Source organism: Protopterus annectens, chromosome 15.part0 (assembly GCF_019279795.1).
Source record: "Protopterus annectens isolate FY-2018-M chromosome 15.part0, PAN1.0, whole genome shotgun sequence".
Classification (NCBI taxonomy): domain Eukaryota; kingdom Metazoa; phylum Chordata; order Ceratodontiformes; family Protopteridae; genus Protopterus; species Protopterus annectens.
This window is the reverse complement of record NC_056749.1, coordinates 262,767,722-262,786,491: the sequence shown is the minus strand read 5'-3', so window position 1 is coordinate 262,786,491 and position 18,770 is coordinate 262,767,722. Positions and strand designations below refer to the sequence as shown.

Below are 18,770 nucleotides of genomic sequence, written 5' to 3'. Positions count from 1 at the left end.
CTGCTTGGCTAATCCACTTCCCCTAATTGCCAGGCTTCATTTGCTCTCATGATACAAGACAAATCCTTTTATCTTCTCACAAGCCATCCACCAGGAAACTATACCGCAGTAAGTGGAACAGGTTCTCAATTTGGGCCAATATACAGAAAATCAACCCTTTCTGAGCTCCTCTATCGACCATTTTAGAATTTTTGACACAGATTTTTAAAGAAGGAGCAGCAGCTGTCACAGTTTGAGTCCAGTTAGCTGCCATATCAAATTTCCACCTTGGATTCGATGGGTTGAATGTTATGGGCCATAAGTTATCTAAGGCTTTTCTTAAAGGTGCTTTTCACGAGACCTCCTGTCAAAATCCCTTATTCTCTGTGGAATTTGAATTTTATGCTTTCTCAAATTATCCCCCCCCCCCCCCCCCTTCGAACCAGCATCTTTGTGAGCTCAAATATTTGTCCTGGAAGACTATATTTCTAGTAGCCATTACTTCTGCCCGCAGAGTGTCAGAACTTCAAACATTATCTGTCGGGCCTCCTTATATGATTTTCCATGCTGATAGAGTATCTCTCGGAACAAACTCCTCCGTTTTGCCTAAAGTCTGTTCTGAATCCAATATCAATCCGGTCATTGAGTTTCCAGTCTTTTTTTCCAAACCACTCTAACAAATTGGAATACATGCTACACAAACTTGATGTACACAGACAGCTCAGATTTTATCTCGACAGAGCTAAGGATATTAGAAAATCAGATCAACTTTTCGTATCCTTTTCGGAGGCCAGAAAAGGTAATCTAGTGGCTAAAATAACCCTGTCTAAATGGTTATCAGATTGTGTATATCCTTTGTTTATGCGAATTCAAGCATGCCATTGACAGATAAACCTAAGGCTTATTCTACTATAGCCGTTTCTACGTCTTCTGCCTTTCAAGCTAAATTGCCCCTTGGCAATATTTGTGCTGCGGCCACTTGGTGTAAGCCTCATACCTTTATCACACATTAAAAAGTAGATAAGGCTTTCAGGGACAGGTCTTCCTTTGGTTCCATGGTACTGAAAAATGTACTCCCATGAGCCACCCAAGATTGAGGGTGCTAGGGACGCTACCCATCAGTGAGAATAAACTGCGAGATTTAACTTCACATAAAGAAGTTACGTACTTACCATAACTTTCCATGTGAGTTTATCTCTCCTTATTCTCGCATCCCTCCCTTCTGGCTGACAGTTGACTTAGAGGCTGGTACCATCCTGGTTATTCAATACTTCTTCCCCTTTAGGAAGTGTTTCCTTGTAGAAAAAGAAATATAAATAAAAGGGTAGATATACTTGCAGCAAACAAGATCGGAGGCAATTCCAGCAGTGCCTTGTGGGATAAGGGGCTTGGTCTCAAGCTACTGGCAAACCTTGAGCTTTGCTGTCGGCGCCGAGGATCGGCTCCGAACCCATCAGTATGAATAAAGGCGAGATAAACAACTCACGTGTAACGTTATGGTAAGTACATAACTTCTTTGCTTGCATCATCTTAGTGCAAATATTTTTACATCCTGTTATTTACAGGTGATAGTAGTGCAAGCATAATTTCATTGTGAATTTGTACAGGTGTCCATGAAAAATGGAGACCTGATTAATTTTTAAGTTGGACTACTAAGTGTTACACTACATTGTTTTGCGTAGTGTACATTTTGTTTTTGTACTTAATTTTCAAACAGTACTTATAAAACAGTGAGGTACAGTGTTTGAGTGTATTTCAATGGCCAAGACTGAAATTAGGTGTGATCAGTGGGTGTACCTGGTTAACAAATTCAGATGATTATATTGGTAAATCACTTTATATGGCTTTGCAATTTGTGGTCTGCCTTTTCTGTATTAGGACTCAGTACACTGTTAATGTCTCAGGTTTGTATGTGTACTGAGGTTTACTGTTAAATGGAGATGTATGGTCTTTTGCAAAGCCTGAAATTCGTCTTTTTCAGAAATGCTCTACTTATATGAATATATAATTGCACATTTGCGCACGTGTATGTATATTGTAATGTTTTCATTGGATACAGTGTTTGATTTCTTTATGATACTTTGTTTTGTAGAGCTGTGGCATCTTACCTCCGTGCCCTGAGCTTAAGTCCAAATCATGCTGTGGTGCATGGCAACTTGGCCTGTGTGTACTATGAACAGGGTCTGATTGATCTGGCAATTGACACCTACCGACGTGCCATTGAGCTGCAGCCTCATTTTCCTGATGCCTATTGCAACTTGGCCAATGCTTTAAAGGAGAAAGGCAATGTAAGATGAGCTAATGAGTTTTTTCTCACTTTGTAATAGATGTTAACTTGTGTTGAAAATAGTTTTTTGTTGTAGTATGGCGCATGCTGTTGGTACCACACACACACAATTTTTACCATAGTCAGAAGTGTTGTGTGTAAAGATGAACCTCCCTGTTTCAAACAGTAGTCGCAACTTTTTACAGGGATATGTGTATGTTTTTTCCATTATATGTACTGTGAAAGTATAACCCAAAAAATCCAAACTGGTGAAAATAGTCTCAAACTGCAGACACTAAAGCAAAAAGTACAGAAGTTAATTAAGATAAGTGCTTTCGTCCAAATCTAAACCGTGCATCTGAAGTAGGAACTTTATTTGTCAGCAACCTTTGGGTATCGGATCCGAGCCGGCAACTTATTTCACAGCTAATAGATACAAGCTCCTAGCTCCTCCCCTTACCCCCCTGCTAACCCTGACTGACCTCAGATCTAGTTTGCCGCGCTTAAACTCAGCAGCTAGGTTACAAGCTCCTGCTTAGATAAGTGATTTTGATTACTTATTTCTTATAAATCCCCTTAACGTGTGTGTGGTTAGGTTCCTTAGCATTAAAAACCCTATATTTAATTATTTTTTGTTGTAATTTGTGTTCTCCTCCCCTCCCTTTGCTGGTTCGTAGTGTGTGTGTGTTCTTGTCAGTTGGGGCCTTGTGTGTGTTTTTTGTTTTGTAGTCAAAACAAAAAACAAAAAAAGTCTGAGGCCCCAAATTAGTTTTTTTTCCAAGTGCACCGAGTGTGGCCATAAGCTCTCACCGGCGGATGGCCACACTCGGTGTGTCCGGTGTCTTGGGGTTGAACACCTATCTTCTGGTTGCACTGCATTCAACCTCAGGGCACTGAAGGACCGGAGGTCGAAGCTGATCCTGGAGGGATTTTTGCCCCCAGATTCAGCTTCGGCCTCCGGTACTTCTGTGGCCTCCTCCCAGGCCTTGGTGGCAGCCACTCCTGCCTCTCTCCCCCCGGCTGGGACTCAAACTCCCGCTTCTGCGCCAGAGGAGGGGAGAGGCCAGGAAGGAAAAGAAGAGGGAGAAGCACCACAGGCAGAGGGCCGAGGCCTCCGCGTCGGCCCCTCCAGCTAATCGGGCTTCTTCCTCTAGGTCTTCTAGGTCTCCTCCTTCTCGGACCCGGTCTCCACGCTTTTCACCGGGTCCCGAGGAGGGGGAGACCCGATCTGTCTGTCATCGAGGCGGCACTCTCGGCCTGCCTCGGTGGCCTCATCAAGATCACCACGCAGACTGTCGGAAGCCTATTTGAACCGTGTGATGAGAAGGTTCATCCAGGCCCAAATGCAGATGGGAGTGCTCTTGCCCCCCCCCCCCGGGGGGGGGGAGCTCAACACCCTATTTTGCCCCAATAGCTCCTTCTCAGACCCGCTTCCTGGGTTTGGAGCGTTCGGAGCCGGGCAACGTCGGAGCCGGGGTCGGGTTGGCACTGACAGTATGTGGTACTTCAGCGACAACTCTCCCCTCAAGCTTACTGGATCCATCCTTGTTGTATCTGAGCTCTCGGAGCCGTGCTCTAAGCTTCGGATCCGGGGGGTTTAGTGTGCCTTCGGCTCTGTCCAGGTCGGAGCATACTGGCCTCTCGGATCTGTTGGTCTCGGTGCCGGCTCCGATCCGCCCTTCGGATCCGGGCGAAGGTAGACTCCCTGATCCCACTGAGAGCGGCTCTCCCTCGGCATTCGAGGTAGTGGAGAGGGAACTGTTGACGGCATCCAGGCCTCCGCTCCCTGCTACTGCGCCATCCCGCACTCCCTCTCGTTTGGGGTCAGGCTTCCGTCACTCAGCCTCAGGGACAGCCTGCTTAGACGTCTCAGGTCGTTCCACTGGAACAGGACGTTGTTGGTGAGTCCTCCTCGGACAGCCCCCCTGAGGATGTTCCTCACAAGCGGAAGTGTAAGAGGAGGCACGTGGACTCCCCCGAGTCCTTAACAGAAGATACGGATTTGGATGATGGGGATGCTCCCCAAGATCACCCTCGGAGGATGTCTCCTTCGGAGACATCATGGAAATGCTTAGGATCGGGGGGGGGGGTCTGCCCCTAAGGCTTCCTCTGACGAATCCGTGTTCCTGGAGGCGTTTGAAGCAGGCCCGTCTACCTCTTGGGTGTCCCCTCTGGCCGAACCCCTGGTGGACCCAATTACCACCAGGGCGTGGAAGGAGCCGGACACTGTGGAGCCATTTCCCAAACGCCCCGATAGGATTCTGAGCCCCCCTTTGGAGAAGTTCCACTGGAGCAAGGGTCCCCCCGTAGATTCCATGTTGGTGGCGGCAGCCACCAAGAGGGAATTAGCTCAGGAGAGTCCCTCTGTGCATCCACCGAGCAAGGAGTCCCGCTCGATGGATCGTCTAGGGAAGCGGGTCTTTAGTTCAGCAACCTTCTCAGTAAGGTCCCTGAACTACATGGCACATGTCATTAGGATGCAGCGAGACCTTAACGAGTACGCTGCTTCCCCACCGGAGTCCATGTCGGTGGAAGACAAGCAGTTGTATTCCACTCGCAATGGCCACTCTAAGATCAATATCGAATACCTCTATGCGGCTTTTATCCCATGCCACTGAGGGAGCCGCTAGAGCCAGTGGAGCAGGCCTAGTCATGAGAAGTCAGGCCTGGCTCCGACACTGACTTCGCGGAACCCTTCAAGGCGTCATTTGCGAATGCCCCTTTTGATGGTTCTGCCTTATTTGGCAAGATCGTTCGCGAGACTTTAGAGCGAAAAGGACGGGAAGACGCTGTCTGCCATCAGAGTCCGCTTCTCTGCTCCCCAGAGGTCCTTCTCCAAAAACCAAAAGGGGCAGACGAAGATGTAGTTCCAGAAATCGCAGCATTCCCAACCTGCTCCGGACAACCAGTCCTTCCGTGGCAGAGGAGGACAGGGAGGACGCCGCCCTAGAGGCAGAGGGGGCCCGAAAAATTTTGGGTCCAGAGAATCCTTCTCTGATCGGCCCACGCAGCAACCCTGAGGGGTGTCCCGACTGCTCCACTCTGGAGGCAGTCGGGGGGTGTTTCTCGAGGCACCTGGCAAATTGGGAGTCCATCACAACGGATCGCTGGGTGCTTCGCATCATATCCACAGGTTACCACATTCCCCTGTATCATGTCCCCAAAATCATAAACCTCCCCGATGTACCATCCGATCAGAGGGAGGTAGCAGCTGCAGACATTCGGCAGCTCCTAGAAAAAAGAGCCATCCAACCCGTTCCCCCAGGCCAGTTCGGATTAGGGTTTTACTCCAGGTTCTTTTTGGTGCCAAAAAAGACAGGGGACTTAAGGCCAATCCTCGACCATTCTTCCTTGAACCTGTTAATAACCAAACAAAAATTCTGGATGGTCACCCTTCAATCCGTCCTCCCCCTTCTGCGGGAGAATGGATGTGCTCAATAGACCTCAAGGATGCGTAATACCACATTCGGATGGACAGACGATCCAGGAGGTTTCTCCGCTATCGGCTGGGAGCCAGTCACTACCAGTTCAGGGTCCTTCCCTTTGGTCTTGCCACAGCCCCCAGGGTGTTTACCAAAGTATTAGCAGTGATAGCGGCCCACCTGAAACTCGAGGGAATACAGGGTTTTCCATACCTGGACGACTGGATCCTGACCACCCCAACAAGGCATCTACTCTGCTCAGCCAGGGGCTACTTCCTTTGACTTGCCCCCCGGCTGGGCATCACTATCAGCATGGACAAGTCTTCTCATGTGCCGACCGAGGTGATAGAGTTCATAGGAGCCAAAGTAGACACGAGGTACCTTCTAGCATTTCTGACTGCGGAACGACTGCAAAGCCTGAGGCTTCATGTGTGGGCCATCCTACAATTAGAAGCTCCACCGGCAGAGTTGGTCCTGAGGGCTCTAGGCTCCATGGTGGAGGCAATCACTCTTCTGCCGTTGGCTCATCTCAACATGAGGGTCCTACAGTGGACCCTTCAAGTCCAGTGGTCCTTTTTACACCATCCCCTAAGCCATCCTATTCCCCTCAACAGGGCTTGCAGGAGGGCTCTCTTGTGGTGGCTCCACTCCCCGGACCTCCATACGGGATGTCCCTTCTCCACGTCTCTCCCCCTCGCCACGGTGACCACGGACGCCTCTTGCCTCGGGTGGGGTGGGGGCATTGCTCAGGCAGGATGGTCCCAAGGCACGTGGAACGTCACAGACACCTGTTTGCATATCAGTGTTCTGGAGATGAGGGCGATGCTCTTGGCGTTGCAGGCGTATCACAACCTCCTTCCTGTAGGAACTCTTGCGATACTGACTGACATGTCAGTTGTCTGGTACATCAACAAACAGGGGGGAACCAGGTTCTATCCTCTCTGTCGAGAGGCCATGAGAGTGTGGGAATGGGTGATCTCCACCAACCGCTTTCTTATTGCAACGCACATTCCGGGACGGTCCAACATACTAGTGGACAGACTCTGCCGCACCATCCTTTCACCTTATGAGTGGTCTCTCAATCCCCAAGTAGCTAAGCTGATTTTTGCCGTGTGGGGGCAACCCTGTTGCGATCTCTTCGCCTCTCCCTCAAATACGAAATGCAACAGCTACTTCGCTCTAATTCCCCCTTCGGGGAATCCCCGAGAGACGCTCTGGTGCATGCTTGGCCTCCCGGTGTGCTTTATGCGTATCCTCCTCTACCCTTGATGCTGAAACTAGTACAGAAAGCCAGTCGGTTGGGGAGCAGAATGATCCTTATTGCCCCATTCTGGCCTCTTCAAACGTGGTTCCCTTACCTGTGGTCTCACCTGGTGAATCCTCCTTGGATTCTGGATCCCCTACCGGATCTAATATCTCACCCACTAGGTCTCCCGACCCCGAATCTGGACAGCCTAAAGCTGGCAGCTTGCCTGATTCAGTTCCACTCCTAGTCAGGAATCCCGTTATCTCTTCCCCAGTTAGCCATACTAGTAGTGGCACACAAACCTTCCACTCGAAGGGTCTATCGCAGTAAGTGGAAGCGTTTCTCCATCTGGGCGGAGCATCATAATTTAGATCCCTTCACAGCACCGTTGCCGATTGTGTTGGAGTTCCTTACAGGTCTTTTTCATCAGGGGGCAGCTGCTCAACGGTCAAGGTACAACTAGCAGCTATTTCTCATTACCATGTGGGACATGAATCAGGGCCTTTGATCATGGCAAAATTGTGCAAAACCTTTCTCAAGTGTACTTTCTTGCTCAGACCCCCTATCAAAGACATTGTACCCCCTTGGGATTTATCACTAGTCTTACAGGCTTTGACAGCTACCCCTTTTGAACCTGCCGCTTCAATTGATCTTAAGTACTTATCCTGGAAAACGGCGTTCCTGGTCGCTATTACTTCAGCGAAAAGAGTTTCCGAGCTTCTGGCCCTTTGTGCAAAACCCCCATACTTGGCCTTCCACCAGGATAGAGTATACCTCAGGACCAATCCCTCATTTCTTCCCAAGATGGCCTCAGAGACGAATATCAATCAATCTGTTAACCTGCCTGTCTTCTTTCCTAAATACCAAAACAAAGGAGAATACAAATTGTATTCGTTAGATGTGCACAGACAACTGCGCTTCTACATTCATAGGACGGCTGGTCATAGACAATCTGACCAGTTGTTCGTCTCCTTGACAAATTTAACTTGCGCAAATCTGTTTCTAAAGTCACTCTGTCACGATGGATATCACAGTGCATTCTCTTGGCCTACGAAAGTTCTGGAAGGCCCGCACCTCAGGCAGTGCGTGCGCGCGCATTCTACTTGTTCTATATCTACCTCTGTTGCCTTTAGGTCTAGTGTGTCTGATATTTGCTCTGCAGCTACTTGGTCCTCATCCCATACTTTTATCAACCATTATAAGCTGGATGTTATCTCCAGAGGGAGAGCATCCTTTGGCTCCGCAGTGCTCAGGAACTTCCTTCCATGAAGGCCACCCAAGATCTATGTAGCTGGGGACTCTGTCCCAAAGGTTGCTGACAAATGAAGTTCCTACTTCAGATTAAGAAGTTATGTACTCACCATAATGTTTCATCTGAGTAGGTATCTTCATTTGTCTGCAACCATCCCCTCTTCCTTCCCCCTGACCTTCGGATTTTAGTTCTGGATGTCCCTTCCTTAGTTCCTTCGGGACTTGATCTGAGGTCAGTCAGGGTTAGCAGGGGGTTATGGGTAAGGGGAGGAGCTAGGAGCTCGGATCTATTAGCTGTGAAATAAGTTGCCGGCTCGGATCCGATACCCAAAGGTTGCAGACAAATGAAGATACCTACTCAGATGGAACGTTATGGTGAGCACATAACTTCTTAATTTCATCAGATCCTGTGAAAGTATGAGAGTAGAAGACCATGCATGTTTCTTTAAACAAGAAACATTTTTATTAAGCCATCACTTACTACATAGGCTATCTTGCATGTTTGCACTTGTGGTTAACTATGCATTGCAGAATTTGTAGTGGAAACTTTCTTTTTTGACCAGAAGTGTCAGCAAGATAGGGATGTATACTCACTCCGTGATAGATTTTGACAAGTTCTTTTTGGAGTTGTCAGTTTTTTCACAACACAGCACCATCTGAGCAGTTTACTAGTAGTGAAGTGGAGTTCTGTGGATGCAAGTGTGGGGAATGGTATGTCCTTCTTGAGTTTAACTTGACCTGAAGTCAGAACAGGTTCTACTTGGGGAGGGATTTGGTTTTTGACTTAGTGTTTGCCAAGCCAGATGCTTGCAGACAGGATGTTTCCAAAACTTTTGAATATAGAGTGCAAGACGAATGTCTGGTTCTGTCCGTCCTGACACTTTGTGTAAGCAGTTCCTTCATGTAGTGGACGTAGGAAGAATAACAGGTGAAGGGTATAAACTTGCACTGTGGAGATTTCTTCACTGTTGTCACTTAATGGAATCAAGGTTTTATCAGGTATTTTGCCTACTTAATAGGTGCTTTAATACAGCTGCTACAGGAGCCAGGCCACTCCTCAAAAGTGGGTCGAGATTGACAGTACCTTAACCTTTCTGTAATTGTGTGTGGAGATCTCCATTGCATTCATTTCAGGAAATGTGCTGCATATTTAATACTTGAAATCTAGGGCTTCAGAACCCATTGAAGTGGCTAAGAGGCAAAATAAAAGGTCTCTGCAAGGCATAAGCAAGACAAGTTTCATAAAGCACTAGTTGGAAGGTTCAAAACAGAAGGGAAGGGTCTTCATAAAACTAAGGACAGTCTTTGAAGGCAGACCGAATACAAATGCCCAGTCATGTTTATCCCATTTCTCACCCTGGAATTTCACAAAGCCTTTCCCAGTGGCTAGGGCTTGAAGTCCCTCTATGGCTTGGGGTTACTTCTGAGAATCATTCAGAAAGGTTAAAACTGGCAGTGGGAATCATTTTCCTTTCAGGAGATCTTCCATACCCATTCAATTAAATCTTAGCATTTCCATATGTACTAGAGGAAGAGTCTCCTGAGGGAGGGGTGCGTTCCACCATATCAAATGGGGGGGGATTTTATTTCAGTTCTCCTGGTGTTAAGTCACTTGGAGACCTTGTTGCAATCAACTTGGCCACTGGGGATGCTCAAGCCAGTGCGTTTCTTCGTGCTGGCATACCAGTGTAAGCATGGAGGTGCTTGGGGGAAATGGCAGTGGAGTTCTTAACCAGATTGTTTACTTGAGTCTTGGAAAGTCAGAGTATGCCTGAGGAGTGGAGAAAGGTTTTGATGCCCGTTTTTAAAAATTATGGTGATGTGCAGAGTTGTAGTAACTGCAGAGAGATAAAACTGATAAGTCACAGCTTGAAGTTATGGGAAAGAGTAGTGGAAGCCAGGTTAAGAAAGGGAGGTGATTAGCGATCAACAGTATGGTTTCATGCTGGGAAAGAGCACTACAGATGCAATTGTTTGCTCTCAGACTGTTGATGGAGAAATATAGGGAAGGTCAGAAGGAGTTGCATTGTGTCTTTGTGGACTTGGAGAAAGCATATGATAGGGGGCCTAGAGAGGAGTTGTGGTATTGTATGAGGAGTCAGGAGTGGCAGAGAAGTATGTAAGAGGTGGTACATATGTACGTGGGTAGTGTGACAGTGGTGAAGTCTGCAGTGGGAGTGACAGATCCATTTAAGGTGGAGGTGGGATTACATCAAGGATGAGTTCTGAGCCCTTTCTTATTTGCAATGGTGATGGACAAGTTGACAGATGAGATCAGACAGGAGGCCCCATGAACTATGATGTTTGCAGATGACATTGTGATCTGTAGTGAGAGTAGGGACCAGGTTGAGGAGAACCTGGCGAGGTGGAGATGTGCTCTAGAGAGGAATGAGGGTCAGCAGAACTAAGACAGAATACGTGTATGTGAATGAGAGGGAGGATAAGAGGAATGGTAAGGATGCAGGGAGTAGAGTTGGTGAAGGTGGATGAGTTTAAGTATTTGGGACCAACAGTTCAGAGTAATGGTGAGTGTAGAAGAGAGGTTTAAGAACGAGAGTACAGGCAGGGTGGAATGAGTGGAGAAGTGTGTCAGGAGTGATTTGTGACACTGGTTCCCGCAAGAGTGAAAGGGAAAGGTCTACAAGAGGGTAGTGAGACCAGCTATGTTGTATGTGTTGGACACGGTGGTATTGACAAAAAGGCAGGAGTCCGAGTTGGAGGTGGTAGAGTTAAAGATGTTAAGATTTGCACTGGGTGTTACAATAATGGACAGGATTAGGAATAAGTATATTAGAGGGTCAGCTCAGGTTGAACGGTTTGGAGACAGAGAGTCAAGATTGCTTGGTTTAGTCATGTGCTGAGGAGGGATGATGGGTATATTGGGAAAAGGATGCTCAGGATGGAGCTGCCAGGTAAGAGGAAAAGAGAAAGGCCAAAGATAAGATTTATGAACGTGGTGAGAGAGTACATGCAGGCGGTTGGTGTGACAGAGCAATATGCAGAGGACAGGAAGAAATGGAAACAGATCTGCTGTGGCGACCCCTAACGGGAACAGCCGAAGGAGGAGACCTTGTTCTAGACCTTTCTTTTCTCAACTTCAAGTCAAATCCTGAGATTCAAAATGCATGCTACAGTTCAACTGTTACTCCACCACTGTTTTGTTGATAACGCTGGACTTAAAAACGTTTTTCGTACATGTCGATTTTTTTTGTTTTATTTAAATTTAATTATCTGCCTTAACTTCCTGAGGATGGAATAGATGGAATAGAATTGCATGAGGAGTAGTTCAGGATACTTCTGCAAATGAATATTTTTGGTTAGTTTCAAGGCCTCTACAATTTTCATAATTCCTTTGACCAGACTTGAGGAAAATTCAGTGGTGCCTCAAACCTGTTTGGACACGACTGTAGCCTCTGTTACCATTTCAGATTCCATTGCTGTGATTTATAAGAAGGGAGTTAGTATGGGTTGATCAGTTAACTCTCTAATCGGATCACCCCCTTTTCCCTCACAGCAATCAAGTTATTCTTTAACCTCATGTGTCTTAGACTTTGTTTGGGGAGCTATGCTAAAAAGCGGCAAAAGTTCAGTGTGTGTAATAAGCCAGACAAACTGATGCGCAAATGTCAAATTAATGATGGCTCTGATAAACTCGTAAATCTCTAAATCGTGTTTCGTTTCAAGGCCCTGTAATAACCAGACAGCACCACAGTGAATATGGTACATAGAGAAGCAGTTTCAACCCTCTTTGTAGATTTTTTGTTAGCCTGGGGTGCATAATCTTTCCGTACAAGGTACTTGCCTTCTGTCAGAACTAAATGCTGTAAACAAGCTGCACAGGACTACGACAGGCCCTCACTGATGGAAGATGCACCCAGAGGATTTTCAGGAATTGATCAAGCAATGTGGTACTTGTGGAGATAAGTTTGCTTCTTTTCACAAAAGACAGTTAAGGAAAATGATCATGCCCATTGCTGCAGTAGTTTTCAGGCTTTAGTGGTTGTGTCCTGGTAAGTGTACAAGTACTGGCCAACTTCCTAAAGCTCTGGCTGCCTCTCACTCCTTCACTCTGGCCGCTGACTGGACAGCTTGTGGAGGGAAGTCCGTGGTCAGTGAAGCTTTCTTTAGTACTTAGTGGGCACTTCATGAAGCAGCAGCTCAAGAGTCTTCCCTGGAACATCATCTGGTTTTCAGCTTGCTTTTGTCAGCCGAGTCCCCAGTGAACCCTTCCATGCAGATTGTCCTTTTTTGGGGTAGGGCTGTTAGATGCATTTTCCCTTAAAGAAACCCTGTATTCTTCTCAATATCAGATGTCTTTCCATTTCACTGTTGCAGTATTGATAACATTAGGGATACTCTGCCAAAGGTGGGCTGATGTCCGGCCAGTGTACCAAAGCCTTTGGGTTAGGTATACCAAAGAAACTCCAGTTCAATCCACAAGGCACACTTGAACACACACCAAGAAATCTCCGAAGGAACTCCAGGCAAGAGCAGAACTGAAGTCAAACTTGTTAAGCAACAATTTATTTCCACAAAGCGTTTCGTTCAACTGATAGCTGAACTTCTTCAGACAAACAGCTAACACCCACACCCATAGATATATCTCCCTTTACAAACGCATGTTAAAACTAATTAACATTTAAAGAGACTATACCATAAATAACTAAACTGCAAGTTAAAAATAAAAAACTTTTATACATGATCAGATATTACCTACTAATTAAAAGCCAACATCCTCAAATGCTGGACATGTAAAAATCCTACTTAGACTAATATAAAATAAACCTAATCCAGTTAAAAATCATGAAATGTTACCCCAACGTTCACATTTCAAGATTTATAAAAACATGCTGTTAATATAATGCTTGCTTAAATCTCATACGAACATGCAGGCAAATGGAAATAAGTACACGCCCAATATATGTGCAGCTACCATCAACACAAACATCAGATGGCCATTGCTCTGTCATCTATAGTCAACAAAACAGTGTTGTCCTGGTAAGGACATTATTCGATAGCTGCTGAAAAGGACCACGAATCCTTACAAATCTGGGTCTCCATCTTGACATATTTTTTCAAAATACTGTCAACAAGTTTAGCACTAGCGTATGTGATGGAAAACCTAGCATTAGCTAAGACCCTCATTGGAGGAGTCCGTGGTACTTTTATGTAGTTTTGGCAATCCAAACAAGGTGGAAGTTCTCGGTGAAACCACCGATAAGTAATTGAACATTTCTACACCTATAACTCCTTCAAAAAAATAGGTCTCCCAAAAAGCCATTAATGCGTTTATACGCATTTTTCACATCACTAACACTAGATGCCTAGTCAGCTTTGTCCCACATTTTATGTGGGCAAGACTGACAGGAAGTTGAAAGAAAGGATCTATGAGCATGTATATAGCATAAGGAAGGCTAGGTTAGAGAATGCCCTGGCCAAACATTGTAGTGAGAATTCCACTCACTCTTTTATGTTTAGGGTTTTAAATCAAATTACATCAGATGTAAAAGGGGGCCCTTACCAGTTACTGTTGGAGAGACCTGAATTGATTTGGCAGTTGAGGTTGAATTCTTAGAGCTCCGGGTCTTAATGACAAGGTTTCTCTTTCGTGCATACTGAAATTAAGAAGTCTATTGAGATAGAGCAATGGACAGCTGATGTTTGTGTTGATGGTAGTTGCACATATATTGGCGTGTACTTATTTTCATTTGCCTACATGTTTGTATGAGATATAAGCAAGCATTATATTAACAGCATGTTTTTATAAATCTTGAAATGTGAACGTTGGGGTAACATTTCATGATTGTTTGTTTTTTTTTTTTTTTTTTTTTTTTTTTTTTTTTTTTTTACTGGATTAGGTTTATTTTATATTAGTCTGAGTAGGATTTTTACATGTCCAGCCTTTGAGGATGTTGGTTTTTACTTAGTAGGTAATATTTGATCATGTATAAAAGTGTTTTTATTTTGTAACTTGCAGTTTAGGTATTTATGGTATAGTCTCTTTAAATGTTAATTAGTTTTAACGTGTTTGTAAAGGGAGATGTTTATATGGGTTTGGGTGTTTGCTCTGTTTGTCTGAAGAAGTTCGGCTATCAGTTAAACGAAAAGCTTTGTGGAAATAAATTGTCGCTTAAGTTTGACTTCAGTTCTGCTCTTGCCTGGAGTTCCTTTGGAGATTTCTTGGTGTGTGTTCCAGTGTGCCTTGTGAAAGCCCTTAGGTTGCTTTACGATACACCGTATGTGACATGTATGCTCCTTGCGTAGGTTAGGGCATTAAAGGTGACATCTGGACGTACCATCCATAGAACATCTTTGCTGCCAGTCTGAACGCCATCGTTTGATCTTTAGTCTGAACACCTGATGTTCATCGTGCATACAGCTGCAGTCGTAACAGATGGGTTCTCCTGCCATCAGGCGGGTCCTCGGTCGGCCGAATTCCAAAGTCTTGGTCCGGCGTCGGTTGTCGTCGCTTCTTTCCTGATGTCAGTGCGACAGGGTTATAAAAGAACCAGCCGATGCCATTTTCTCCAGTCTTTCTTGTCGCGCGGTGCCCCAAGCAGAAGCAGTTAGCAAGTGCCGGTTGGCCAGCTCCTGAAATTACGAAAATTTTGCAACCGAAGTCTTCTTGAAAGCTAAGTACCCCGTTGGGGAAACTTTTCTTGCCTCAGACCGATGTCAGACAAAGTTAATAATTGTATTTCATGTGGGAAGCAAATACCGCATAAGGATTTCCATTCCCTCTGTATTCCTTGTTTAGGCCCAGACCACGACGTCTCAGTCTGTCGGTTTTGTGCTACATTCAACAAACGCACCATTAAGCGTCGGGCGGAGTTCGCCCAGCATTATTTTGGCAAAAAATGTAACTATTATGTTGTCGGATACTCCGACTCCAGTTTTGTCTAAAATGCGCAAAGATAAGGACCGATACACGAGGTCCGCGGCCTCTACCGACACCACACAAAAGCAGACTACACGTGGTCTGGTTCTCAGCGAGGCGCTTACGCAGCCCCTGACTACCGACGACACTTCATTGGCGGTGTCTCCTGTGTCCGAGGTCTCAGGCTCCTCGGCCCACACCCCGACTACAGATACTGAAGCCACTCTTGGCGGTGAATCTCAAAATGTGGACAGGTCTACCTCCTCTCAAGGTGTCTTCAGACCTTCCTCTTCTTTTTCCATCAAGGCTTTCACTAAGTCTAAAGCAGCCATGCATTCCAAGAGACAAGCTACACAGGGCCCATCTCCAGGCCCCATGCCTAAAAAACAGATGCTTAAAATGGCTGAGGATTTAATTACTCTTATCAGGGGTTCTCAACCCCCCCCCCCCCCCGGACAAAAGGCCCAGAGTTGAGGAAGAATCTCCCTCCTCTGATCGGGGCTCCATTACATCAGAGCACTCTGAACAGGAACATTCTTGCTCCCCTTTTGAAGACTCTGATGCAGAGGAGTCCATTCCCTCTGTATCCCCCCCAGAGGATTACTCATTTGGGGAAACTTTGCATACCCTAAGGGAGCACTTCCACTGGGAAGGCCAAGATTATTCAGATTCCAAGAAAAGGCTTAGGGAATTTCTCTTGCTACCTCAGCACAGGCCTCTGGCTATACCTCCTGTCTTGGACATACTAGATGATGTGTACTCGGAGGCCTGCCTTAACCCGGATTCTCTACCTCCAGCCCCAATCAAGCCTGACAGGTACTACAGGGTTCCTGACTCACACCAATTTCTATACAAAAGCCATGCTGCTGACCCAGAAACCATCTCACAGGGCCCCAAGGAAATTAAGGCCTCCACTGCTAAAAATCTATTACCTTCCGAGAGAGATTCCAGATCCTTAGAAAGGTGGGGAAAAAAGGTGTATACCTCTGCCACCTTAACCATGAGGGCATTAAACTGTCAGTTCCATATGCTAAAGTACCAACAGTTTTTGTTATCACAATTGAGAAGTAAAATGTCACAACCTGAACAACCAGGCTTGAAGGAGTTGCAGGATTTGATGCATAGTGCAGAACAAGTGGGTAAACATACCTTACAATGTGGTTTTGATGCTCTAGAGGCCTCATGTAGAGCTGCTGTTACAGGATCAGTCACACGTAGACATGCCTGGCTCAAGGAACAAACCTTACCAGATCATGTCAAAGCTAAATTACTAGATGCCCCGCTACAAAAGGATGTATTTGGTGCTAATGCTGAGGAGGTATTAAGGAAAATGGAGGAAAAGGCTAAATCAATGCAAACAGTGAAAGATTTTCTACAGGTACAACCCCCACGTTTCAGTAGAAATTGGCCTTCCAAAAATTGGTCATTTCCAGCCACGGACAGACCCCAAAGAGGTATACAGGCGCCAGAGGGGCAGAGGGCAATCCCAAGGATCGTTGAGGCAGACAATGGCAAGCTCCTACACAGAGGTGGTGAGGATAACTCGCAACCATTCAGAAAGCAAGCCCAATGACTTTCCCCTTTGCATGCCAAGCAAGACTCAAATGGCAACACCCTTAGGCGGAAAACTGGCATTATTTTCAAAAAATTGGCATATTGTCACAAAAGACAAATGGATCCTGGACATTGTAAACAGAGGCTACAGATTCCATTTTTCACACCCTTCCAAAAATGAGAGGCATGCCAAACCTGCCACACAATCAAAGGGCAGAGGCACAAAGACAAATTTCAGATCTCGTAGACATGAAAGCTATTCAAGAGGTACCTACGCACGAACAAGGTCAAGGTTTTTATTCCAGAGTATTCCTGGTACCAAGGAGGGGAAAAGATTGGAGACCTATTTTGGACCTATCCATCCTAAACACATTTCTACTCGTACCAAAATTCAAGATGCTCACTCTACAGCAGCTTCTTCCCATGCTGGGCAAGGAGTCTTGGCTGGTAACATTGGACCTCAAGGAGGCATACCTGCATGTCCCAGTCAGACAAAATTGCAGAAGATACCTCAGATTTCTTGCAGGTTCAACCCATTGTCAATTCTCTGCATTGCCCTTTGGCTTATCTACTACGCCCAGAGTATTCACGAAATGCCTGGCATCAGTAATTGCCTACTGCAGACTTCAAGGGATACAAATATACCCCTATTTGGACGCCTGCCTGATCCAAGCGGACAGCAAGCACATTCTTCTGAAACATCTGGCTTATGTAATGTTGTTGAATTCTCTGGGATACACAGTCAACAAAAAGAAATCAAGGCTAATACCCTCTCGGAAAATAATTTTCCTGGGTGCCAACTTGGACACAAACACCCAGATGGCCTACCTCACGCCAGAGAAGCAGGGGCAACTAACTCAATACTTCAGAACATTAGCAAATTGCACCAGGCTGACTGCAAGGAAAATCCTGCAGGCTCTGGGATTCATGGCATCTTGCATCTTACTAATCCCATGTGCAAAGCTGCATATGAGGAAACTTCAATGGTACCTGAAAAACCTATGGTCTCAACACAGCCACAGTTTGGAAACAGTAATACCACTAATTCCATGTCTTCAAAAGGAATTTCTGTGGTGGGCTCAAGCATGCCAAACAAACACAGGTCTCCCATTCAGCAAGCCTCAAGCAAATCAAGTCATCACAACAGACGCCTCGGACTACGCCTGGGAGGCGCACATGACAGATCGGTGCATTCAGGGCAAATGGTCCCAAAAAGAAAAGCACCTTCACATCAATCAAAAGGAAATACTAGCAGTAATAAATGCTATTATAGCTTTCAAAGACCTTCTGCAACCAGGTCAACTATTGATAAGGACGGACAACACCACAGTAATGTGGTACATAAACGGGGGAACCCATTCATACCCCCTATGCAGACTGGCCATGTCACTTTGGAACATGGCCCTGGACTTACAAATCGAACTACAAGCACAGTACTTGCCAGGCAAGGAAAACACGCTGGCAGACAACCTAAGCAGAAATATGACAGATCCACACGAATGGAAGTTGCATCCTCAAGTTTTTACAGAGATAATTCAAGCATGGGGAAGGCCAGACATAGATCTCCTCACCTCCCACAAAAATCGCCAATTGACAAAATTCTGCTCAAGGATTTTTCATCCAAAGGCCTGGAGAGTGGACGCTCTCTTTCAGTTGGACATCAATGACAGTTTATGCCTTCCCACCTCTTCCTCTGCTGCCCAAAGTTCTATTAAAAACCAGAGCAGACAGACCAAAGATGATTCTCATTGCTCCAGACTGGCCAAGACAACACTGGTACCCACTCCTGAGGAGCTGGACTCATTCCCCACCATGGACCCTGCCTCTAATGCCTCTTCTGACTCAGCACAGCTTCAGAACTCTTCACAGTCAGCTAAAAACACTCAATCTAGCCGCATGGAAGATTCCTTAGCATCACAACAGACCCTACTCTCCAAGGAGGTGCAGTATGTCATTTTGGAGGCCAGAAGGCCGTCTACTAGAAAAGCTTACTCCGCAAAATGGAAACGGTTTTGTGTCTGGAATGAGAAAAAGGGCCAGTATCCTGGAAAACTGAATTTACCTCAAATATTACAGTATCTAGCTGAGCTGCTAAGCAGTGGACTTTTCATTCTCCTCCATCAAAATCCATGCCTCAGCCATTTCAACAACACTGATCCACCCTTATTCTCTCAC

At 45.9% G+C, this 18,770-nt stretch overlaps 1 protein-coding gene across 1 annotated transcript in view; it reads left to right on the top strand.

The window, feature by feature from the left end:
- Positions 1 to 18,770, top strand: part of OGT (O-linked N-acetylglucosamine (GlcNAc) transferase) — a 2,411,396-nt gene that overhangs the window by 870,022 nt on the left and 1,522,604 nt on the right. The window contains exon 7 of the mRNA XM_044057256.1: positions 2,072 to 2,271. Within this exon, the coding sequence (XP_043913191.1) occupies positions 2,072 to 2,271 (200 nt within the window). The remainder of the gene's footprint in view (positions 1 to 2,071; positions 2,272 to 18,770) is intronic.